We start from the raw sequence: 25,564 nt of genomic DNA, 5'->3' as shown, positions 1-25,564 counted from the left end.
ACAAGACCCCTCCATGGTGTAGAAGACCCCTCCATGGCGTAGAAGACCCCTCCATAGTGTAGAAGATCCCTCCATGGTGTAGAAGATCCCTCTGTGGTGTAGAAGACCCCTCCGTGGTGTAGAAGACGCCTCTGTGGTGTAGAAGACCCCTCTGTGGTGTAGAAGACCCCTCTGTGGTGTAGAAGACCCCTCTATGGTATAGAAGACCCCTCCATGGTGTAGATGACCCCTCCATGGTGTAGATGACCCCTCCATGGCGTAGAAGACCCCTCCATGGCGTAGAAGACCCCTCCATGGTGTAGAAGACCCCTCTATGGTGTAGAAGACCCCTCCATGGCGTAGATGAGGGCCTATTGCATGTCTATTGGGTTACAATGGTGGATGTCAACTAATGAGGTATGGGGGCCTCAACTGTGGCCCCTGAAAGCCACATTCAGTATAGGACAGAAGACTGTGAGATACTTTAACTCTTTCACTGCCTAAGCCACCTTCGTGGTTTTTTTTACATACATTTAACCCCTTGACATCCGCGCTATAGCCGAATGACAGCCACAGAGCAGACCTAAATTTCCGGGAGGCCCCCAATAGACGTCTTCCCATTTGCACGCGCCCCGCGCTGTGATCACCAAGTCACTGAGACTCGGGTGATCACAGATCCGGTCCCGGCCCCTTACCACGTCATCAGCTGTCAGCCAATGACAGCTGATCACGTGATGTAAACAAAGGATCGGTAATCATTTACCTGACAGCGTAAGGGGGATCGGCCCCGAAGAGGAAGGAGGCAAAATCTGGCTCATCTGTGCCCACAAATACCGCCTGCCATTTCCACCTATCAATGCCCACGAGTGACACCTATCAATGCCCACCAGTTGTGCCAATCAGTGCCACCTAGCAGTGCTGCCTATCAGTGTAACCTACCAGTGCTAATCAGTGCCCATCACTGCCACCTATCAGTGCCCATCAATGCCAGCTCTCAGTGCCACCTATCAATGCCCTTCAGTGTGACCCATCAGTGCCACCTATCAGTGCTGCCTGTCAGTGTCACCCATCAGTGCCACCTATCAGTGCCGCCTGTCAGTGCCCACCCTTGCCGCCTTATCAGTACCCATCAGAGCAGCCCATCAGGGCAGCCTCATCAGCGTACATCAATGAAGGAGAAAAATTACCAGTTTGCAAAATTTTATAACAAAATATATATATATATTTTTTAATTCGGTCTTTTTAAAAACAATTAACAAAAAATTCAATACCACAGAGGTGATCAAATACCACAAAAAGAAAGCTCTATTTGTGGGAAAAAAATTATAAAAATGTCATTTGTGTACAGTGTTGTATGACCGCGCAATTGTCATTCAAAGAGTGAGAGGGTTTAAGTGCCCGGTAAGCGAATGGTTAAAGAAAAAATATTTTAGGCCTGAAGATTATTTAAAAAAAAACATTCTTTATTTTCTGAAAGTAAAAACCCCTTAGAAAATAAAATAGTGATAGTTCCAATTTTTATATGTCACACGATATTAGTGCAATGGTTCAAGCGCAATATATTACCCGTTTTTGATGAAATATACAAGGTGAGGTTGTGCTGAGGAAATAGACGCCCAACATGTCAAGGCTGAGAATTGCATGCGCCAAACATCAGTAACCTGGCGTCTTCCATAAACGATGCTCTAAGAGCCCCTACAGGTCATCGGCTTAGAGTTACAGGTTGGAGACCGGGGGGGGTTACACACTGCAGGCTATGCAGCCTGGACTACTACACAGGGACTGGGACCCTGCAGTGCTGGATGAGCCTTTCCTTAGTGAAGGGGGATTTCTGATGTGACAGGGGGACTTGTGGTGTTGTGTGGGACTTCTTGTGTTGTGTGGGACTTGTGGTGTTGTGAGGGACTTCTGGTGTTGTGAGGGACTTCTGGTGTTGTGAGGGACTGCTGGTGTAATAGGGGGACTTGTGGTGTTGTGAGGGACTTCTGGTGTTGTGAGGGACTTCTGGTGTTGTGAGGGACTGCTGGTGTAATAGGGGGACTTGTGGTGTTGTGAGGGACTTATTGTGTTGTGAGGGACTTCTTGTGTTGTGTGGGACTTCTTGTGTTGTGTGGGACTTCTTGTGTTGTGAGGGACTTCTTGTGTTGTGTGGGACTTCTTGTGTTGTGTGGGACTTCTTGTGTTGTGTGGGACTTCTTGTGTTGTGAGGGACTTCTTGTGTTGTGTGGGACTTCTTGTGTTGTGTGGGACTTCTTGTGTTGTGTGGGACTTCTTGTGTTGTGAGGGACTTCTTGTGTTGTGTGGGACTTCTTGTGTTGTGTGGGACTTCTTGTGTTGTGAGGGACTTCTTGTGTTGTGAGGGACTTCTTGTGTTGTGAGGGACTTTTGGTGTTGTGAGGGACTTCTTGTGTTGTGAGGGACTTGTGGTGTAATAGGGGGACTTGTGGTGTTGTGGGGGACTTATTGTGTTGTGAGGGACTTCTGGTGTAATAGGGGGACTTGTGGTGTTGTGAGGGACTTCTTGTGTTGTGTGGGACTTCTTGTGTTTTGTGGGACTTCTTGTGTTGTGAGGGACTTCTGGTGTTGTGAGGGACTTCTGGTGTTGTGAGGGACTTTTGGTGTTGTGAGGGACTTCTTGTGTTGTGAGGGACTTCTGGTTTAATAGGGGGACTTGTGGTGTTGTGAGGGACTTCTTGTGTTGTGTGGGACTACTGGTGTTGTGAGGGACTTATAATGTTGTGAGGGACTTCTGGTGTTGTGAGGGACTTCTTGTGTTGTGAGGGACTTCTGGTTTAATAGGGGGACTTGTGGTGTTGTGAGGGACTTCTTGTGTTGTGTGGGACTACTGGTGTTGTGAGGGACTTATAATGTTGTGAGGGACTTCTGGTGTTGTGAGGGACTTCTGGTGTTCTAAGGGATGTCTCATGTGAAGGGGGACTTCTAGTGTTTTGAGGGACTTCTGATGTGCAGGGAGACTTTGGATGTTATGAGGGATTTCAGATGTGAAGTGGGGACTTCTGGTGTGATGAGGGACTTCTGGTGTGATGAGGGACTTCTGGTGTGATGAGGGACGTCTGGTGTGATGAGGGACTTCTGGTGTGATGAGGGACGTCTGGTGTGATGAGGGACGTCTGGTGTGATGAGGGACGTCTGGTGTGATGAGGGACGTCTGGTGTGATGAGGGACTTCTGGTGTGATGAGGGACGTCTGGTGTGATGAGGGACGTCTGGTGTGATGAGGGACGTCTGGTGTGATGAGGGACGTCTGGTGTGATGAGGGACGTCTGGTGTGATGAGGGACTTCTGGTGTGATGAGGGACTTCTGGTGTGATGAGGGACTTCTGGTGTGATGAGGGACTTCTGGTGTGATGAGGGACTTATGGTGTGTTGAGGGACTTCTAAGATGAAGGGGGAATTTGGATGTGAAAGGGGGGCCTTCTGTTGTTATGAGGGACTTCTGATATGAAGGAGGGACTTCTGGTGTTGTTAAGAACTTTGGATATGACGGCGGACTTCTAAAATGAAGGGGAATTTGGATGTGAAGGGGGGGGGGCTTCTGTTGTTATGAGGGACTTCTGATATAAAGGAGGGACTTCTGGTGTTCTAAGGAACTTCTGATGCAAAGGGGGACTTCTGTTGTAATAAGGGACTTCTTATGACTGGGGGACTTCTGGTGTGAAGGGGGATTCGGATATGATGGGGGACTTCTGGTGTTATGAGCAATTTCTGATATGAAGGGAGACTTTGGATGTGATGGGGGAACTTTAGGTGTCATTAGGGACTTCTGGTGTGAAGGGTGACTTCTGATATGAATGGGGGGACTTCTGGTGTTATGAGGAACTTCTTATTGAAGGGTGGACTTCTGGTGTTATGAGTGACTTCTAAAGAAGGGGTGACTTTTGGTGTGATGGGGGACCTCTGATGTGATGGGGGCTTTTTTTATGTGAAGGGGAGACTTCTGGTGTCATGAGGGACTTCTGATGTGAATGGGGGGCTCTGATGTGATGGGGGGGAGGGATTATGTATCAATTTATTTAAATAATATTAATCAGATTTATATTGTTTATTTGTTGGCCCACAAATATTTGTAAAATCTACAATATGACCCTCATACTGAAAAGTTTGGAGACCCCTAAACTAGAAGGGATTAGAGGTCTGGAGGTAAATTAGACTAATGACTATACAAACCTTGTAAGGGAGAGATCTTAAAGTCTGCGAAGGCCGATATCTCATATGACTTTTCTATGTTGGGTACAGATTTTGAAGTTAATGCTTGCAGTTCTTCCCATACATTAAAAATTGTGAGTAATTTTTTTTTTTTTTTCTTTGTTTAGGTGTCTTATGTGCTGTGAATGTCGATGACTGTGAAAACCGTCCTTGCCGGAACGGTGCCACTTGTCTGGATGGAGTTGCTGACTATTTCTGTAGTTGCCCACTTCCAGGGCTTGATGGTATTACATGGGGTGGTAAAAACTGCTCTGTGGTGCTGCAGGGGTGTTTGAATCACACTTGCCAAAATAATGCCGTGTGCTTCCCAACATACGAGCTGGAGGTCCATAGTTATATCTGCATATGCCAGCCAGGGTTTTATGGAGAGCACTGCTCTGTTCCTACCACCTTTTCTTTCACTTCCGGCGGGTATATTATTTATGATCTAAATGCCTCAAACAGAAGCAAGAGGAGTATTCAAGAAGACGGTGGTCATATGAAAGTGAGGTTTAGGACAACTTTACCGAACATGATCCTCCTTTATCGGGGGGATGAAGACCGCTACCTAATGCTTGAGCTTTATAACGGGTTGTTGCAAGTTTTATTTCAAAACCAGAATTCTTCTTCTCGCCTGGTCATTGACGAGCACCGAGTTGATGATGGTCATTGGCACGAAGTATGGGTTAGTTTGTATTCTACTCTGGAGCTGATTCTTCATCAAGATGGTTGTACTAATGGCTCTTGTTTCAAAATTCAAGATTTTGGCAATGCCCATGATTTTCGACTTCCTGAATCATTTGCCACGGTGTACATTGGTGGACTTGCTCATGGCTCTCTGCTGAACAACACACTGAGCAGAAAAAACTTCACTGGTTGTATGCAAGATCTCATCATTGACTTGAAGGCCTTGCTGCCTCAGAATATAAGGCAAGGAAGCTCTTTTGATATGGAGCTCGGATGTAACAAAACAGATTGGTGCGATCCCAACCCGTGTCATCACGAGTCGCCATGCATCGACCTGTGGACCAGATATAAATGCGACTGCATCAGACCATACACGGGTCCAACCTGCTTGCAAGGTAAGTACAGTAAAACCTTGGTTTGAGAGCAACTTGGTTTGAGAGCGTTTTGCAAGACAAGCTAAATGTTCTAATAAATGTTGACTTGATATACAAGCGATGTCTTGATATAAGAGTAGCGTCATGTCACAACTGAGTAGAAAAGAGAAGAGAGGCGCCTCTAAGTGTAGCAATGCGGTTACATTTAATGAAGGTACAACATTTAGAAACTCACATGGTTGATGATTAAAACAGGCACATCTAAGTATGCAGGGATCCGGGGTAAAGCTGTCCACATAGACCATGCTCCTCACCATCATTGATGTGGTCCCTTCCACAAGCGGTTCAAGCCTCGCTTTCAGATCGCTGTACTGCAGGGTAGTCTTCCCAGTCACAATTGCAGACTGATAGCGGTCAGAGCCGGCAGTGCGGGGGATGGTCTTTGTGGATCGCTTTACCCTGGATGCCTGCGTACTTAGATGTGCCTCTTTTATTCATCAACCATGTGAGTTGCTAAATGTTGTAACTTCATTAAATGTAACCAGATTGCTACACTTAGGCCTCGTACACACGATAGGTTAACCAGAGGACACCGGTCTAATGGACCATTTTCATCGGTCAAAACCGATCGTGTGTGGGCCCCATAGGTTATTTAACCGTTGGTTAAAAAAAATCCAACTTGCTTTAAATTTAACCGATGGATTCCTAACCGATAGGTCAAAACCGATCGTTGAAAGGCACGACCATCGGTTAAAAATCCACGCATGCTCAGAATCAAGTCGACGCATGCTTGGAAGCATTGAACTTCATTTTTTTCAGCACGTTGTTGTGTTTTACGTCACCGCGTTCTGACACGATCGGTTATTTAACCGATGGTGTGTAGGCGCGACGGACCATCAGTCAGCTTCATCGGTTAACCGATGACAACGGTCCTCCAGACCGTTCTCATCGGATAGACTGATCGTGTGTACGAGGCTTTAGAGGCGCCTCTCTTCTCTTTTATACTCTGTGGCTCCTGCTGGATTTTGCTTCCAATCCCCTTGTGGAGGCTTCCATTTGTGGATGGACATTTTATGGTTACACAAATCACATTGCTATAATCTTTTTATATGGACTATAAACTAAAGGACCTCTGAATAGTTGGTTGTGGAACGAATCATCTGAGTTTGCATTATTTCTTATGGGAAAATTTGCTTTGATATACAAGTGCTTTGGATTACAAGCATGGTTCTGGAACGAATTATGCTTGCAATCCAAGGTTTTACTGTAAAGGATTTGTCTTTATGTCCTATAATGTATGCAGGGGCGGACTGACAACTCATGGGGCCCCTGGCCAATAGAAGATTATGGGGCCCCTGGGCTTACAGATGTCCACCACGCCAGGAGGCAATGCAGAGGCAGGGCAGCTAAAATCAAAAGCATGTCAGCTTTGGACATTTCAGGGACAGATTTTTACATACTATCCCTGGTTTTATTGAGCCTGGCAACCCTGATGGGGCCCCCTAGTGGCATGGGGCCCTCGGGTAGTACCCAAGAGACCCAATGGTCAGTCCGCCCCTGAATGTATGCTATGCCCTACATTTAATTAATATAGCTGTCAAAATGTTGATGAGGAGGACTATGTTTTAAAAACTGCAGGATAAAAATAATAATGAAATATAGAGTACATGTATGGTCCACTATGTAAATATTTTTATCATTCATAAACAGACTCGTGCTAGATGACCAAAAGTATAGGGACACCCCTCCAAACTATTGAGTTTAAGTTCACCAATCCTACTGGGTTTGGTGTGGAGGAACCCAAGTGACCTACTCAGAGCCCTGAGCTCCATTTTACTGAACACCTTCGGGGTGAATTGGATTGCGAGTCAGGTCTTCCAATCCAACCTAAATACCTGATCCCCACAAAGTGGACATAAGATTTCCTACAGATACATCCTAAAAATCTTGTGGCAAGGCTTCCTAGAGGGGTGAAGGCTGTTATAGCTGCAAACAAAGAGGTGGGGGAGGTAGGGGGGGCAACTCCATATAAATGCCCATAGTTCCAGCATAGGATGTCCAAACTCAGAGATGTGGTGTTCAGGTGTCCACAAACATGTGTGAGGTTCAAATGTGTGTACCATAGGGGGTGTGTGGGATTTGGGGGTCCCCTTTGTTAAAGGGGGCTTCCAGAATCCCATAAGCCCCCATTTGCAGACCCCCACAACCACCGGGCAAGGGTTGTGGGGATGAGGCCCTTGTCCCTATCAACATGGGGGCATCCTCCCCATGTTGAGGGCATGTGGCCTGGTATGGTTCAGGGGGGCACTCTCTTGTCCCCCCCTCTTTTCCTGCGGCCTGCCAAGTTGTGTGCTCGGATAAGGGTCTGGTATAGATTTTTTGGGGGCCCCCTACGTCATTTTTTTAAAAAAATTGGCGCAGGGTTCCCCTTAATATCCATACCAGACCTGAACGGCAGAATAGTGTTCCAAGGCCAGATAAAGGCAAGTGAAGGACCACGGGCCGCGGATTTGAGACCACTGGTGTAATCTGAGACCTGAGTGGAGGGAATAGACACACCTCATAGGGAAACATGCATAGCTGAGACTGCCAATCACCTGCTGCATGCTGGAGAGGGCAGGCCCGTCACTCGGAATTCTTCTGTTGGCATAGACCAGGGGGTCTCCAAACTTTCTAAAGAAGGGGCCAGTGTACTGTCCTCAGGGCCGGATTCCTGACAAGGCCACTGAGGCCAGGCCTCGGGGCGGCAGTGGGTGAAGGGGCGGCGCCAGTTGTAACACACAGTGGGAGACTGCTGTGTCACGGAGCTCACTGTGAAAAGTTTGGGCGCGCTGTGATAAAAGTCCCGACCTTCTCCTAGACCAGCTCATGTGATAGAGGCAGTGTTCTGTCTATCACACAAGCTGGTCTAGGAGGAGGGCGGGACTTTTATTACAGCACGCCCCAACATTTCACAGTGAGCTCCGTGACACAGCAGGAGCAGGAGATGCCCGATGTGCATTACGCACACACACACTGTGCACACACTGACTGGTGAGGCTACATTGTTTGTCACAGTAAGGCTGCAATGTTGGTGAGGGGGGCTGTAATAAAGTGAGGGGGGCTGTAATGATGGTGAGGGAGGCTGCAATGAGGGCACAGTAAGACGGCAGTGATGGTGAGGCTGCAATGACGGCATGGTGAGGCTGCAATGACGGCACGGTAAGGCTGCAATGATGGTGAGGTGGCAATGATGGGCACAGGTTGGGGGACTTTCATTTTTTTTTTGAGTGGGGGGCGGCATTGAAGGACCCGGCCTTGGGGCGGCAAAGGGAGTAAATCCGGGCCTGACTGTCCTTCAGACTTTAGGGGGGCTGGACTGTGCCCAGTTGGAGTAAACAATGACTGATCTTTGGTGTTAGGGGGAGAAATTGTTGGTGTCAGTGGGAAGAATAGTGCCTCATTATTCTTGGGTGTCAGTGGAAGGAATTATAGCTCATCGTTGGGGGTCAGCGGTGGCGGCTCTAGGCTTTGTGAGGCCTTGGGCAAAACTAAGACATAAGGCTCCCCTACATCAGTGTACAGTGTACTCACTCAGAGGCAGGAGGGACTGGATGGATCAGACTCCATCTTTCCTTTCTGTTTGCTGGGCTTTAGCTTGAATCTTCCCGCTCATCTCCCCTTCTGTTAGGCAGCAGAACAGTGTCTGTCGGGGAGAGTGGGCGGGGCACAAGAGGAGAGGACGGGAGGTGGGGGAGGAGTAGAAGCAGCTCTCTCCTCTGTCTGGCTGTGTGGGCAGCAGGGGGAGGGGAGAAGTGTCAGAGATGGCTATGGTAATCCCAGCTCATCTCTCTCTATCTGGAGCTCTCAGTGAGCTCTGATCACCCGCCGATCTGTCCCGCTCTGGGCCGGTTTTCTCTGTGGCACTGGGAGGACTCGGCGCTGTGCTGGTGGCTGGGATCTCTGCTGCTTGAAGAGGCATCTCTGTTATAAGGTAAACTAGGTGGCCGTGAGGCCCCTCTGATCGCGAGGCCTAAGGCGACCGCCTAATTAGAGAGCCGCCTCTGGGGGTCAGACTGAGGAATAGTGCACCATTGTTGGTGTCAGTGTCAGGAATAATGCCTTTAAGGGCCGGATAAAGGCAAGCAAAGGGCCACGGAGATCACTTGCATAGACATTGAGAAGTGACTTATGCAGGTAGAACAGGAATGAGAGAGCAGACAGAACAGGATTTTGAGCCGCTGCGTGCCCCCGGGGGCGCGCATCGCGGTGGTCGTTGTTGCAGGGTGTCAGTCTTACACCCCGTAACACCGATCAAGGTAAAGAGTCTCTTACGGAGACTCTTTACCACGTGATCAGCCGTGTCCAATCACGGCTGATCACAATGTAAACAGGAAAAGCCGGTAATCGGCTTTTCCTCACTCGCGTCTGACAGACGAGGATGCCCACTGGACCACCAGGGATGCCCACTGGACCACCAGGGATGCAAAAAAATAAATTAAAAAGGCATACCACCCTAGACCACCAGGGATGAGAAGGACACAAAAAATGGATGCCAATCAGTGCCGCAATGGATGCCAATCAGTGCCCACAATGGGCATCACTGATTGGCAGGCATTGTTTGACACCGATTGGCATCCATTAGTACAACACATACGATAGTGCCCATCTATGCCCATCCATGCCACCTATCAGTGCCCATCCATGCCGCCTATTAGTGCCCACCCATGCCGCCTATCAGTGCCCATCCGTGCCGCCTATCCGTGCCCATCCGTTCCGCCTATCCGTGCCCATCCGTGCCACCTATCCGTGCCCATCCGTGCCGCCTATCCGTGCCGCCTATCTGTGCTCATCTGTGCCACCTATCCGTGCCCATCCGTGCCACCTATCCAAGCCCATCCATGCCGCCTATCAGTGCCCATCCGTGCCGCCCATCAGTGCCGCATATTAGTGCCCATCAATGCCACCACATCAGTGCCACCTCATCGGTGCCCATCAGTGCCGCCTTATCAGTGCCCGTCAGTGCAGTACCATCAGTGCCCATCAGTGAAGGAGAAAACAAACTTTTTTACAATGTTTTATAACAGAAACAAAAAAAACTTTTTTTTTTCTAAATTTTCGGTCATTTTTTTATTTATTTTTTGCAGAAAATAAATATCCCAGAGGTGATCAAATACCACCAAAAGAAAGCTCTATTTGTGGGTACAAAATGATAAAAATTTAGTTTGGGTACAGTGTTGTATGACCGCGCAATTGTCATTCAAAGTGCAACAGTGCTGAAAGCTAAAAATTGGAAAAAGCAAAAGTAGATCCATCCATCTGCAACCTGTAGTTATCGTATTTAATCTCTATAAATCTGTAATCTCCTCAAGCCGATGAAAAATGCGAATTTCTCCTTGTAAACAATGATTTTCGATCTCTTCTTCTTCAAGATAATAACATATTTTATTTGACCTTTTCATAGAATATACATCTGCTACTTTCTTCCATGAGATGGTGCCCAGCTATGCCAGCTTTGCCATCACCCAGGACATCGGACATTCATTCGATGTGTCGGCTTTCATCAGGACTCTCAAACCGGACGGCCTTTTGTTGCAGATCGGTAATGGAAGCGCGGACAGCCTCACCGCTTACCTGAAATCTGGATACGTTCATATTGCCGCAATGTCAGTAAAAATGGCATCAAGAGAATATGTTAGCAACGGCGAGAAGCACATGATCAATATATCGGTCAAGGAGGGTCTTGTCTCCGTCAGTGGCCTGAAGAACAAGGAAGCCCTGGACCACCTGCCACCGCTATCACTGTCAGCAGGAGACACGGTTCTTGTTGGGGGAGCGCCCCCAGGTGGGAATATTGATCAGTGGGGGGGATTTTTCAAAGGATGTTTACAAGATATAAGAATCAATGACAATCGTCTCGAGATGTTCCCAATGGATGATGAAAACCTTGCTTCTGTTCCTACCATCAGCAATGTTACAAAGGATTGTGTTTCCGATGATACATGTAAAGTGAGTATTGAATTTTAGATATTGTCTATACAGTGGAACCTCGGATTGCGAGTAACGCGGTTAACGAGCGTTTCACAATACGAGCGCTGTATTAAAAAAAAATCCTGACTCGGTTTGCGAGTGTTGTCTGGCAACATGAGCAGGGTTCAGGCCAAAGCGGTGTGCAGTACCGCGTTTGACCTGAGGTGGGTGGGTGCCGGAGCCGGACAGTGCGGACACGGAAATACTCAGTTCCCGAGCCTTTTCGAGGTTTGCCAAGGTCAGCCGAGCTGTCTTCGGGCCTTTCTGCCCATTTCCGAGGGTCTCCGGCGCTCCCTCGCCTCTGGCCGCATGCAGTATTGCATGCCATTGAAGTCAACGCGGAACAAATTATTTTCGTTTCCATTGACTTCAATGGGGAAACTCGCTTTGATATGCGAGTACTTTGAATTACGAGCATTCTCCTGGAACGGATTATGCGAGTAATCCGAGGTTCCACTGTATATACTTGTTGAGAGTCCTAAGCATGTGGGTGGTTCTAGAGAAGTTAGGGGGGAACGCTGTTTACATTTACCCCCCCCCCCTCTCCCTTTGCATAACCACTGGAATATTTTTTTTTAAAGTAGGTTGCGGAGAAAAGAATTTGAGTTTACTACCCATTCCCCAGCTTCTGCCCATGGAGCTTAGGTGAGGTGGTGACGTGGTGACGTCATACAATGTAGAGTACTCAAAATCTCGCTGAGATGTTCCTAGCACTGGGCGGCGGGTCTTGCTGGATTTAGAGTACTCAGCATTCCCTGGACCTTGTGGGAAGTTGATGTCACCCCCTGCTCCATACGATTTAGAGGAAAGGCAAGTGCATCTTTTTTTTTTTTCCATCCTCCAAAATCAGAGGTCTCCAAACTTTCTAAACAACGTGCCAGTTTACTGTTGTTCAGACTTTGAGGGGGCCAGACTATGGCCAGTGTGAGTAGAAAATACCCTGGCGTCAATGGGAGTAAACAATACCCCATCATTGGTATTAGTGGAAGGAATAGTGATTCATTGTTGGTATCATTGGAAGGAGCAGTACCCCATCGTTGGTGTCCTTGGAAGGAATAGTGCCCCATGGCATCCCACCGGTGTCAGTGGGAAGAATAGTGCCCTGTCATTGGTGTCATTGGGAGGAATAGTGCCTAGTTGTTGGTGTCAAAGGGAGGAATAGAGCCCCATCATTGGTATTCGTGGAAGGAATAGTGATCCATTGTTGGTATCGTTGGAAGGAACAGTACCCCATTGTTGGTGTCCTTGGAAAGAATAGTGCCCCATGGCATCCCACTCGTGTCCGTGTGAAGAATAGTACCCTGTCATTGGTGTTGGAGGAAGGAATAGTGCCTAATTGTTGGTGTCAGTGGGAGATATAGTGCAACATCATTGGTGTCAATGGAAGGAATAGTGCCCCATCTTTGATATCAGTGAGAGGAATAGTGCCCCATCATTGGCATTGGTGACATAGGACTCTTTCATGCCGGTTGTAAACCAAAATGTACACCTCACTATCTTTGAACGAATGTACCTTGTCTTAAAGGTGCAAGAGGGCTGCTGAGTTCTGACCTTCCAAGTTCACCCTTCAACGTGTTGGGCCACGTGTTTGTTTTGTCCTTAGCATGTTCAGCTCTTTGGGTTTTTTCACTGCGTTGGACCGCGTATATCAGGTTTCTTCTACTGGTGATGGGTCTGTTGGGTGCACAGGAGAAAAAAGACACAAGTCCATCTAGTTCAACCAATAAAAAGCTGTTGGCTTTTAAACTTCCATACTTTTTTTTATAATTATAGGTTGTATATTCCTCAATGTGTTTTACCTTCTTTTTTTTTTTTTTTAGTCCGGCCCTTGCAAGAATGACGGCACTTGTGCTGTGACCTGGAATGAATTCACCTGCACTTGTTCGGCCAACTTCACCGGAGCAACATGTGAAGAGCCTGTGTGGTGCCATCGAAGACCATGTCCAGAAGATAACGTGTGTCAAGACTTCCCTGGAGGATACACATGTATGGAACATTCACTATGGTTCTGTGTTGTATCATACATCCTTTGTAGTATGTTATTATGTATTACTTGTGGATAGGGATGGGCCAACGGTTTGGTCCAAACCCTACAGTAGGTTCAGACAGAACTTTGGCTGTTTGGGCATTCAGACGAAGGTCCGGAGTTTGTCTATTCGCCCCCCTGTTTGGAGAGATCTGGAAATCATATATAGAAGCAGAAATTCTACTGCTTCTATATATATGACAGTTCCCAACTATCAATAGTTACTAAGGAAGCGGTGGGTGTCGTGCCCCTAGCAACGTCTAACGCCACCATCACCATGGACTTGCATGGCCAGAAATCCCCAGCCATGTAAGCAAAGGGGCAGTGATGGCGAAGGCCAGTAGTTCTACCGCTTCTATATTTCACCGATCCCCAAGGTCAATAGTTGCTAAGGAAGTACAGGCATACCCCACTTTTAAGTACACAATGGGACCAGAGCATGTATGTAAAACGAAAATGTACTTAAAGTGAAACAACACCTTTTTCCACTTCTAGGGGGTCAGGGGCTGTAGTGGGGGTGTCAAGAGCTGTAGTTGAGGTCCCAGGGGCTGTACTGGGGCACACTGCAACAGGGTGGGGTATGATCCCGGAGTTTCAGCTCCTTCTACTGTGGCTTCAAAATGTCTGTACAGTACTTGTAAGGCACTTAACATACACTCGCGGGTATGTCCTTACTCGCGAGTGTATGTAAAGTGAGTGTACTTAAAGCGGGGTATGCCTGTAGTGAGTGCTAGCACGTGCCCCTAGCAACTCCTTATGTCACCATAACCATTGACTTACATGGCCAGAAATCCCCAGTTATGTAAGCAAAGGGGCAGTGATGGCGATGGCCAGTAATACTACCGCTTCTATATATGTGAGCCCCCCACTGTCAATAGTTGCTAAGAAAGCAGTGGGCGTTAGCACCCGCAATGCCCCTAGCAACCCAAACGTCAACATCGCTGTTGACCTACATGGTCAGAAATCCCGTCTATGTAAGCAAAGGGATGGTGATGGTGATGACATCACTGCCCAAATATGATCACTGGCCAGTAGTTCCACCACTTTTATATATGTGAGCTCCCCACTTTCAATAGTAACAACAAAGCGGTGGGTGCTAGCACCTGCTGTGCCCCTAGCAACCCCTAACGTCTCTATTGACTTACGTGGTCAGAAATCTCCACCCATTTAAGCAAAGGGACAGTGATGGTGATGACATCACTGCCCAAATATGGTCACTGGCCAGTGGTTCTCCCGCTTCTCTATATTACCGCTCCCCAATGTCAATAGTTACTAAGGAAGCAGTGGGTGCTAGCACCTGCCGTGCCCCTAGCAACCCCTAACGCCACCATAACCATTGACTTACATGACCAGAAATACCGGGCTGTGTGAGCAAAGGGGCAGTGATGGCGATGACATTGCTGCCCAAATATAGTCACTGATCAGTAATACTGCCGCTTTTATATATGACAGCTCCCTGCTGTCAAAAGTTACTAAGAAAGTAGTGGGTGTTAGCAACCCGCCGTGCCCCTAGCAACCCGAACGTCTCCATCGCCGTTGACTTACATGGTCAGAAATCCCCATCTATGTAAACAAAGGGACAGTGATGGTGACGACATCACTGCCCAAATATGGTCACTGGCCAGTAGTTCTACCACTTCTATATATGTGAGCTCCCCACTTTCAATAGTAACAAAGGGGTGGGTGCTAGCACCTGCCGTGCCCCTAGCAACCCCTAACGTCTCTATTGACTTCATGGGGGTGACGTCACTGCCCAAATATGGTAATTGGCCAGTAATTCTATCGCTTTTATATATGACAGCTCCCCATTGTCAATAGTTAGGAAGCGGTGCCGCCGTGCCCCTAGCAACCCCTATGGTCACCATCACCATTGACTTACATGACCAGAACTACCCAGGTATGTAAGCAAATGGGCAGTGATGGCAATGACATCACTGTCCCAAATATGGTCATAGCCATATTTGGTCATTGATATCAGTACTGTACTATCCCTGCCCCTTTCCCTTATATAGTTTCGGTGAGGTGTAGCATTTGGATTGGTCATCTGTGCTGGGTCCATTGAGAATTATTTTTTTCCTTCTGGCGCTTTCTGCATATTACGGGGTGCGTACTTTCACAACCAGGATTAGGGCACCCCACAGGCATGTTATTTAAAGGAATTGGTCATTTCTAATGTTTCACCATAAGCATTTAACTACACATATGTAGCTAGATTCAGGTACATTGGAATAAAGTTACGGCGGCGTAGCTTAGCGTGTTTAGGCTACGCTGCCATAAGTTAGCTAGGCAAGTAATGATTCTCAATGTACTTGCCTGCTAATATACGGCGGCGTAGCCTAAAGCGGGCGGGCGTAAGGGAGCCAAATTCAAATGTGTGCAAGGGGGGCGTGTTTAATGTTAATAAGGCTTGACCTTACGTTTTTGTCTTTTTTCGCTACTGCGCATGCGCCGGGCGCCTACATTTCCCAGTGTTCATTGCGACTAAGTACGCCGCACGGGCCTATTGATTTTGACGTGGACGTAAACTACGTAAATCCTGATTCGTGGACGACTTACGCAAACAACGTAAAAATTTCGAATTTTGCGGCGAGAACGGGGCCTAGCTCTAACTTTATGTGGCCTATCTCTTACGCAAACGGTGTAAACGTACTGCGTCGGTCGGGCTTACGTTCATGAATCGGCGTATCTCCTCATTTACATATTCTACGCCGACCGCAATGGAAGCGCCACCTAGCGGCCATCCAAAATATTGCAATCTAAGATAGGACGGCGCAAGCCATCGTATCTTAGATATGTTTAAGCGTATCTCTGTTTGAGCATACACTTAAACATAAGTCGGCGTAGATTCTGAGTTAGGTCAACTTATCTACTGATACGCCGGCCTAACTCTACCTGAATCTACCTATTGATGTACTAACCCACCCAGCGGATCCAGCATTGCCCTGCTGTGATCCACTCCCCCCCCCCCCCCCCACACTCAGTCCTGCATCTTCTTCGTTGACATCATTGAAAAGCTGCCGGCTCTTCTTGGTTCAGCCAGCAGCCTCTTGATGACATGCCGACTGGCCCCGCCCCCTTCCTTTCTCAATGGAGGATTATTCCTCCTGGTATATGTGACATGCATATGACAGGAGGCACAGCGGGCAGACTGCACATTATTCAGGGGGGGGGGGGGGGGGGCGAAGATTTTCAAAAAGGAAAAAAAGCCCAATTTGCACAGTGGAGGGGAGGAAGGGTTGAGGCGGCGCCAGAGAACAAGGTGTTGGCAGGAGGGTGGCTTCCCTGGGCACTGTGGTGTCATGTAATCAGGGGCGGACTGACAACTCATGGGGCCCCCGGGCAATAGAAGATTATGGGGCCCCTGGGCTTACAGATGGCCACCAAGCCAGGAGGACAGTACAGAGGCAGGGCAGCTAAAATCTCAGGATTTTCACATCAAAAGCATGTCAGTTTCGGACATATCAGGGACAGATGTAAAAAAAACACAGATTTTTACATACTGTCCCTGGTTTTACTGAGCCTGGCAACCCTCATGGGGCCCCCTAGTGGCATGGGGCCCTCCGGCAGTTCCCGAGTGCCTCAATGGTCAGTCCGCCCCTGCATGTAAGGTGGGGCACCACAAGGATATTGAGAGTGAGAGGATTTGTGTTGGAAGGGGGGATTTGGGGGGTGGCAGGGGGTATTTCTGGTTGGACTACCAATAAAAAATAATAAATACCGTATTTATTGCGGTATAACGCGCTCCCGCGTATACCGCGCACCCCTAAAGTTTTTTTTTTTTTTTGTACTTACAGTTTTGGTGTCTTGCGCGGCGTCCATCGGCGGCCTCGTCGGGTCCGGCGTCCTTCTGCGGCTTCGGGTGTCCTCTTCGTCGGGTCCGGCGTCCGTCTTCGGCGGGTCGGGTGTCCTCTTCGGCGGGTCGGGTGTCCTCTTCGGCGGGTCGGGTGTCCTCTTCGGCGGGTCCGGCGTCCTTCTGCGGCGTCCTCGCGTCCTCCCCGCTTGTTTCCCGCCACGAGTTTGAATACTGCGCCGGCATATACCGAGCGCAGTACACTCGTGAATCTTCGGGCAGGCTCGGCAACTGTCGCGCTGACGTCCTGTACGCTCAGGACGTCAGTGCGAGAGGCGCTAAGACTGCCCGAAGATTCACGAGTGTACTGCGCTCGGTATATGCCGGCGCAGTATTCAAACTCGTGGCGGGAAAGCGGGTATCGGCGTATATCGCGCACCCACGATTTTGCCCTGAATTTCAGGGCAAAATAGTGCACGGTATACGCAGATAAATACGGTATGTCCCCGGATTTTATTTTAAAAATCTGGTCACCTTACCCTTGAAAGGAACTCAGGGCAGTTCAGCTCATCCCTTATGCAGATTTCTACCCCTTTGTACCCCTAATGGTCAATCTATGCTGTGTATGAGATCCACACTGAGGTCTCCTGACGTCATCATGTATGTTGTATTTGTAGGCCTAGTCAACGCAACCTTTGAAGAACAGAACTCGGTGGTCTTCACTTCCAACATTTCATCAGACATACAGCTCAGATCGGTGTCACTGGATTTCAGAACCAGAGATGAAAACGCTCTTCTGCTCGGGGCCACCAAAGATTCGGACCACATTTCCATCGTCATTCATGGTGGCCAACTGCACGTCAATATACAAAGTGGGAACAGCGTGGAGAGAGTGGTTTATAATGGTGAAACAAAGGTTTCCGATGCTTTCTGGCACAGGGTTCTGGTAAAGATGAAGGACTCTACGAATGTTCCTCCTCAATGGATCATACATTTGGATAATGAAGACGTCGTGACTCTGGGAAGCGCTGGTAGCCTGAGCTTCCTGACCCAAGACGTACCCATCGTGCTGGCTGAGAATTACACCGGATGCCTCGGACAAGTTTCTATAGGAGGTCTTTACATTCCGTTTGCAGACCAGAAGTTTCCTCAGCACTTTGTGAGGAAAAGCCAAGATCCGCCAACCTTGGGTTGTGGAGGAGCCGACGTTTGTTCGGGGGCTCAGTGCCTCCACGGCGGAACGTGTCGGGACGACTTTAATTTATTCAGCTGCGCGTGTGCGGAAGGATGGGAGGGGCCACAATGTGAGGTCAATATCGATGACTGCGAATCGCAGCCTTGCGTTCATGGCCTGTGCATGGATCTGGAGGCCACTTATCGATGTGACTGTTTCCTCGGGTACACCGGTAAGAACTGTGAGACCGATGTGGATGACTGCCAGCAACATCGGTGTCTGAATGGAGGGACCTGCTTAGATGGCTTGAATAACTACACCTGCCGATGCCCAGCTACCTACACCGGAGATTACTGCCAGTAAGTAGCTTTCCCGATTGTCATTGTATCTTATAATTCTTCCATAAATCGCACAACCGTTGCCTTAACCACTTCAGCCCCGGACCATTTGGCTGGCCAAAGACCACGCCTCTTTTTGCGATCCGGCACTGCGACGCTTTAACTGACAATTGCGGTCGTGCGACATGGCTCCCAAACAAAATTGGCGTCCTTTTTTCCCACAAATAGAGCTTTCTTTTGGTGGTATTTGATCACCTCTGCGTTTCTAGATTTTTTTTTGCGCTATAAACAAAAATAGAGGAACCATTTTGAAAAAAATCTATATTTTTTACTTTTTGCTATAATAAATATCCCCAAAAATATATAAAAAAACATATTTTTTTCCTCAGTTTAGGCCGATACGTATTCTTCTACCTATTTTTGGTAAAAAAAAAAAATCGCAATAAGCGTTTATCGATTGGCTTGCGCAAAAGTTATAGGCCTGGATTCACGTAGAACCGCGTATCTTTGTGCGGGCGTAACGTATCCTATTTACGTTACGCCTCCGCAACTTTTACAGGCAAGTGCCGTATTCTCAAACGAAAATTGCGGCGGCGTATCGTAAATAAGCCGGCGTAAGCCCGCCTAATTCAAATGTGCTAGATGTGGGCGTGTGTTATGTAAATTTTATGTGACCCCACGAGAATGACGCTTTTTACGAACGGCGCATGCGCCGTCCGTGAAAGTATCCCAGTGCGCATGCTCCAAATTAACCCGCAAGAAGCCAATGCTTTCGACGTGAACGTAAATGACGCACAGCCCTATTCGCGAACGACTTGCGCAAACAACGTAAAATATTCAAAATTTAATGCAGGAACGACGTCCATACTTAACATTGGTACGCCTCATATAGCAGGGGTAACTTTACGCCGGGAAAAGCCTAACGTAAACGGCGTATCTGTACTACGTCGGCCGGGCGTAGGTTCGTGAATTTGCGTATCTAGCTGATTTACATATTTCTAGGCGTAAATCAGCGTACACGCCCCTAGCGGCCAGCGTAAATATGCAGTTAAGATACGATGGCGTAAGAGACTTACGCCGGTTGGATCTAATACAAATCTATGCGTAACTGATTCTAAGAATCAGGCGCATAGATACGACGGCTCGGACTCAGAGTTACGATGGCGTATCTGGAGATACGCCGGCGTAACTCGTACGAGAATCCGGGCCTCAGTGTCTACAAAATAGGGGATAGTTTTATGGCATTTTTATTAATAATTTTTTTTTTTTTTTACTAGTAATGGCGGCGATCAGCGATTTTTATCATGACTACGACATTATGGCGGACACATCGGACACTTTTGACACCATTTTGGGACCATTGTCATTTATACAGCGATCAGTGCTCTAAAAATGCGCTGATTACTGTAAAAATTACACTGGCAGGGAAGGGGTTAACCACTAGGGGGCTCTGAAGGGGTTAAGTGTGTCCTAGGGAGTGATTCTAACTGTTAGGGGGCGTGGCTACGAGTGACACATCAATGTTCGCTGCTCCTGATGAGAGGGAACAGACAATCAGTGACATGTCACTAGGAAGAACGGGGAGATGTTGTGATTACACTGACATCTCCCCGTTCTTCAGCTCCGTGTCACGATCGCGGGACACCGGCGGCGCAGGCACGCAAGCACGACCACACGGCGGCAAATTAAAGGGGACGTACCTGTACGCCCATTTGCCTGTCCGTGCCATTCTGTCATCAAAATAAAGAAAATAAAGTAAAATAATTAAGAAAAAAAACTTTTTTTTTTAAAGCGCCCCATCCCGACGAGCTCGCGCCCAGAAGCGAACGCATACGTGAGCAGCGCCCGCATATAAAAACGGTGTTCAAACCACACATGTGAGGTATCGCTGCGATCGTTAGATCGAGGGCAATAATTCTAGCCCTAGACCTCCTCTGTAACTCTAAACATGAAACCTGTAGAATTTTTTTAAACGTCGCCTATGGGGATTTTTAAGGGTAAAAGCTTGTCGCCAATTCCACAAGCGGGCGCAACTTTTGAAGCGTGACATGTTGCGTATCAATTTACTCGGCGTAACATTATCTTTCACAATATAAAAAAAAAATGGGCTAACTTTACTGTTGTCTTATTTTTTAATAAAAAAAGTGTTCCCCCCCCCAAAAAAAAAAATGTGCTTGTTAGACCACTGTGCAAATACGGTGTGACAAAAAGTATTGCAACGGCCGCCATTTTATTCTCTAGGGTGTTAGAAAAAAAATGTATAATGTTTGGTGGTTCTAAGTAATTTTCTAGCAAAAAAAAAAAAAAAAAACTGGTTTTAACTTGTAAACAACAAATCTCAGAAAGAGGCTTGGGGCTGAAGTGGTTAATAGATCAAACCCAATGTGGATCACCTGGGATTTTTGTTGTTTTTGTATCACACACTTATCTATACTCTTCTCTCCTATCAGATGGCCTTACCCCCCTGCGCGTTGCGGTATTAATGTGACGTGTCTTAATGGAGGCAAATGTAGAGGTGGAATCTGGGGAGCCAACTGTACCTGCCCGCTGGGCTTCAAAGGGAAAAGGTAAATACCCGATTACGAGGCAGATCCTAGGGTCACAGACGCCTGGGTGCGGAAATATTTCTGGCGCCCCCACATGGGCGTGGTCATCTTACTAACTCCTCCCCTTTACACATGTTTCTATGTTTACGACTCAAACACAGAGATGCTCCCCCTAAGAATTCTTCATTAGTTTTCCCCATCAGAGCCTCCCAGCAGGTGTCCCCCATCAGAGCCCCCCCACAGCAGGTGTCCCCCATCAGAGCCCCCCCAGCAGGTTTCCCCCATCAGAGCCCCCCCACAGCAGGTGTCCCCCATCAGAGCCCCCCCAGCAGGTTTCCCCCATCAGAGCCCCCCCCCCACAGCAGGTGTCCCCCATCAGAGCCCCCCCAGCAGGTTTCCCCCATCAGAGCCCCCCCACAGCAGGTGTCCCCCATCAGAGCCCCCCCAGCAGGTGTCCCCCATCAGAGCCCCATACATCAGGTGTCCCCCATCAGAGCCCCATACATCAGGTGTCCCCCATCAGAGCCCCATACATCAGGTGTCCCCCATCAGAGCCCCATACATCAGGTGTCCCCCATCAGAGCCCCCCCAGCAGGTTTCCCCCATCAGAGCCCCCCACAGCAGGTGTCCCCCCTCAGAGCCCCATACATCAGGTGTGCCCATAGATCAGTACTTGTCCATTAGATCCCTGTAGCTCGAGCGCCCTGGGAGCAGAAGCACAATACAGGGGGCGGGGCATACGCGGCATGTTTGGTTACTTGGAGGGTACGTTTTCAGTTGTAACGTGACAAAATGTGGAAAACTTCGAGGGGTATGAATACTTTTTCAAGGCGCTGTATGTACAAGGTCGGGTGAGAGCAATAAGATTGTGAACTTGCTATGTCCGGAGATATGGCCGTTACAATGTGATGTTTATGGCCTCCTAGGTGTGAAGTTAATATCGACGACTGCGAGTCGAACCCGTGTCTCAACGGTGGGTCGTGCCAAGACTCCGTCAACAATTTCAAATGCATCTGCAACGCAAGCTTCAGCGGGGTCCGTTGTGAGGTAAGTGATGTCCTACCCCTCGAGCGTGACGCCGACTTCCACAATTACAATACAGCGGAACCTCGGAATACGAGCGTAGTCCGTTCCAGGAGAACGCTCGTAATTCAAAGTATACTCGCATATCAAAGCGAGTTTCCCCATAGAAGTCAATGGAAACGAAAATAATTAGTTCCACATTGACTTCAATGGCGTGCAATACCGCATGCGGCCAGAGGCGGGGGGAGGCGCCGGAGAGCCTCGAAAAAAGCGGGAACGGCCCCGAGGACAACTCGGCTGAACTCGGAAACGTAGTCTTTTAAAAGGTTCCGAGCCAATCGGCGCCCCCTTACCTCAGGCCAAACTCAGTACTGCACACCGCGTTGGCCTGAATCCTGCTCGTTTTTTTGCGAGATAACACTTTAATTTATTATTTTTTTACAAAATACAGCGCTGGTATTGCGAAAACGCTCGTTAACCGCGTTACTCGCAATCCGAGGTTCCTACTCTACTCGTCAAATAAGTGCCTCCCAAGTCCATCCCAAGAGGTCACCTCAGGCTGCATTCACACCTGAGCGTAGGTCGTTCGGTCGTTTTTTCCGGCTTTTTTTTCCCGGGTTTTGTCGCGCGTATTCATGCTTATTTGCGCGTTTGCATAAAGCGTCGTCCGACGTTTTTGTACTTCAACGTTTTTTATTTTAGCCAATAGGAAAAATTATCATCTTTTCATCGCTTGTTGCTATGTTGGTCGATTTTTTTTATCTTCTGCCTGGGTGAAATGTTCTATTGATTAAAGCGACAAAACGCCCGTAGCAAACGCTCGTTGTCGCGCTAGTCGCTTGAATCGAGCCTTTCCATTACTTTCTATGGGAAATAGAAACGCTCAAAAACGCCCAAACCGCCCGATTCGCCCGACAAAAAAGGGTCCGGAACTTGTTTGAGCTTCAGGCGTTCGGCGTCAGGCGTTTTGGAGTGGAGACGTGAACCGTCTCCATAGGGAATTATGTATTTTTTCCCCTCTAGCGTTTTTGAGCGTCGCGCTTCAGGCGACAAAACGCTCAGGTGTGAATGCAGCCTTAGGGATGGACTGGCCATTGGGACTACAGGGAGTTTCCCCGGTGGGCTGGTGGCTCAGTGGGCCGGCTTCAGTGACAGTGCACCGCTGCCCCCCCCTCCTTTGTCTCTCCCTTTCCGCAGCGCTCACCTCCTCTTCCTCCCTGCATCGCTCACCGGGGGGGGGGGGGGACAAAGAAGCAGGGGGAGGACCAGAGGATTAGGGGGGGACGACAGAGGAGCATGGGGGAGGGGACAGACAGCTGAATGTTGTCCCATAAGGGGGGGGGGCTGATTTTTTCCCCCGGGTGAAATAATGTCTAGCTTCCCCACTGGTACTGCCTATAAAAGTACCAGTACCAGTCATTCTATAATAAAGTAGAATGGCTAGTGAAGGGGGAGAGGGGGCTTGGGTGGCCTGGAGGGGGGGTGCGGGAGATGTCCGGCCACCATGGGAGAGACCTGTCAAAGTGGGCCAGTCTGGATGAAGTCCAGGGCCAAATTTTTGTCCCAGTCCAGCCCTTGGGTCACCTTGGCTCTCTATAACCTGCGTTCTTTCATTGCTGTTGCTTTTGGAATCTGCATGCTTGTCAAGCGACTGTTAACAATCTGTTTGTTTGCATGTTTCTTTGTAACAAAATATTTATCTGATTTTATATGCAACTGTTTCCAAAAAAACAATCGAATTTTGTGTATATATATATAGGAGTTCGGAGAACAATAACACCCCTTTGTACTTTCCCAACTAACAAGGTCATGGTGGATACAAAGTAACAAAGATACAGAATTTCAACTCTTCCCGGTGACTTGTCCTTAAGGTTCCACTAACGGGAAAGTTCCTTCAAGGACTGCGCAGGCGCAAACTTGCCGACGGAAATCTCCGAACCTCGCCCGGCATCCAGGCTCATTCTTTAACATCCCCGTGGATTGGAGGATGTTAAAAAAAGAGCCTGGAGGCCGAGTGAGCGGAGCGAGGACGTGAGGTCGGCTGGCCACTTTCCTCGAAATCCACGTCGCCCTGGATGCCGGCCGAGGTTCGGAGATTTCCGTCGGCAAGTTTGCGCCTGCGCAGTCCTTAAAGGAACTTTCTCGATAGCCGGAACCATATCGGCAGATCAGATTGCGCCTGCGCAGGAACTTTCACGATAGCCGGAACCATACCGGCAGATCACCGGCCTCCTGAACAAAAAATACTTGGAGGGGGGACCTGAATATGGAGATGATGGGGCTTGGAATCCAAATTTTTAGATGTAGCCGTCTATCCCCAGTTATCTAAAGAGTCCAGTAAGCCTTTATTGCACGACAAACGTTTAACCACTTCAGCCCCCGGACCCTTTTGCTGGCCAAAGACCGGGGGCCACTTTTTTGCGATTCGGCACTGCCATCGCTTTAACCACTTAAGGACCGCCTCCTGCACATATACGTTGGCAGAATGGCACGGCTGGGCACATCCACGTACAGATACGTCCTCTTTAAGTGCCCAGCCGTGGGTCGCGGGCGCGTGCCCGCGACCCGGTCCGAAGCTCCGTGACCGCGGGACCCGATCGCCGCTGGAGTCCCGCGATCGGTCCCCGGAGCTGAAGAACGGGGAGAGCTGTGTGTAAACACAGCTTCCCCGTTCTTCACTGTAGCGCCGTCATCGATCGTGTGTTCCCTAATATAGGGAAACACGATCAATGACGTCACACGTCCAGCCCCACCCCCCCTACAGTTAGAAACACATATGAGGTCACACTTAACCCCTTTAACTCCCAAACTGCAATTGTCATTTTCACAGTAAACAATGCATTTTTAATAGTCCCAAAAATGTGTCAAAATTGTCCGAAGTGTCCGCCATAATGTCGCAGTCACGAAAAAATCGCTGATCGCCGCCATTAGTAGTAAACAAAAAAAATAAATTTATAAAAATGCAATAAAACTATCCCCTATTTTGTAAACGCTCCAAATCTTGCGCAAACCAATCGATAAACGCTTGTTGTGATTTTTTTTTACCAAAAATAGGTGGAAGAATACGTATCGGCCTAACCTGAGGGTAACATTTTTTTTTATATATTTTTGGGGGATATTTATTATAGTAAAAAGTAAAAAATATTGATTTTTTTTTCAAAATTGTCGCTTTATTTTTGTTTATAGCGCAAAAAAAAAAAACGCAGAGGTGATCAAATACCACTAAAAGAAAGCTCTGTTTGTGGGGAAAAAAAGTACGCCAATTTTCTTTGGGAGCCACGTCGCACGACCGCGCAATCGTCTGTTAAAGCGACGCAGTGCCGAATCGCAAAAACTGGCCGGGTCCTTTAGCTGCCTAAAGGTCCGGGTCTTAAGTGGTTAACTGACAATTGCGCGGTCGTGCGACGTGGCTC

General features: G+C 48.3%; 1 protein-coding gene across 1 annotated transcript in view; it reads left to right on the top strand.

The window, feature by feature from the left end:
• Positions 1-25,564, top strand: part of CRB2 (crumbs cell polarity complex component 2) — a 104,594-nt gene that overhangs the window by 71,604 nt on the left and 7,426 nt on the right. Inside the window, exons 8-13 of the mRNA XM_040325086.1 lie at positions 4,313-5,266; positions 10,689-11,233; positions 13,075-13,240; positions 17,748-18,603; positions 21,033-21,149; positions 22,055-22,175. Coding sequence (XP_040181020.1) covers positions 4,313-5,266; positions 10,689-11,233; positions 13,075-13,240; positions 17,748-18,603; positions 21,033-21,149; positions 22,055-22,175 — 2,759 coding nt within the window. The remainder of the gene's footprint in view (positions 1-4,312; positions 5,267-10,688; positions 11,234-13,074; positions 13,241-17,747; positions 18,604-21,032; positions 21,150-22,054; positions 22,176-25,564) is intronic.

Source organism: Rana temporaria, chromosome 9, assembly GCF_905171775.1.
Source record: "Rana temporaria chromosome 9, aRanTem1.1, whole genome shotgun sequence".
Classification (NCBI taxonomy): Eukaryota; Metazoa; Chordata; class Amphibia; order Anura; family Ranidae; genus Rana; species Rana temporaria.
This window is presented reverse-complemented; position numbering and strand designations above follow the sequence as displayed.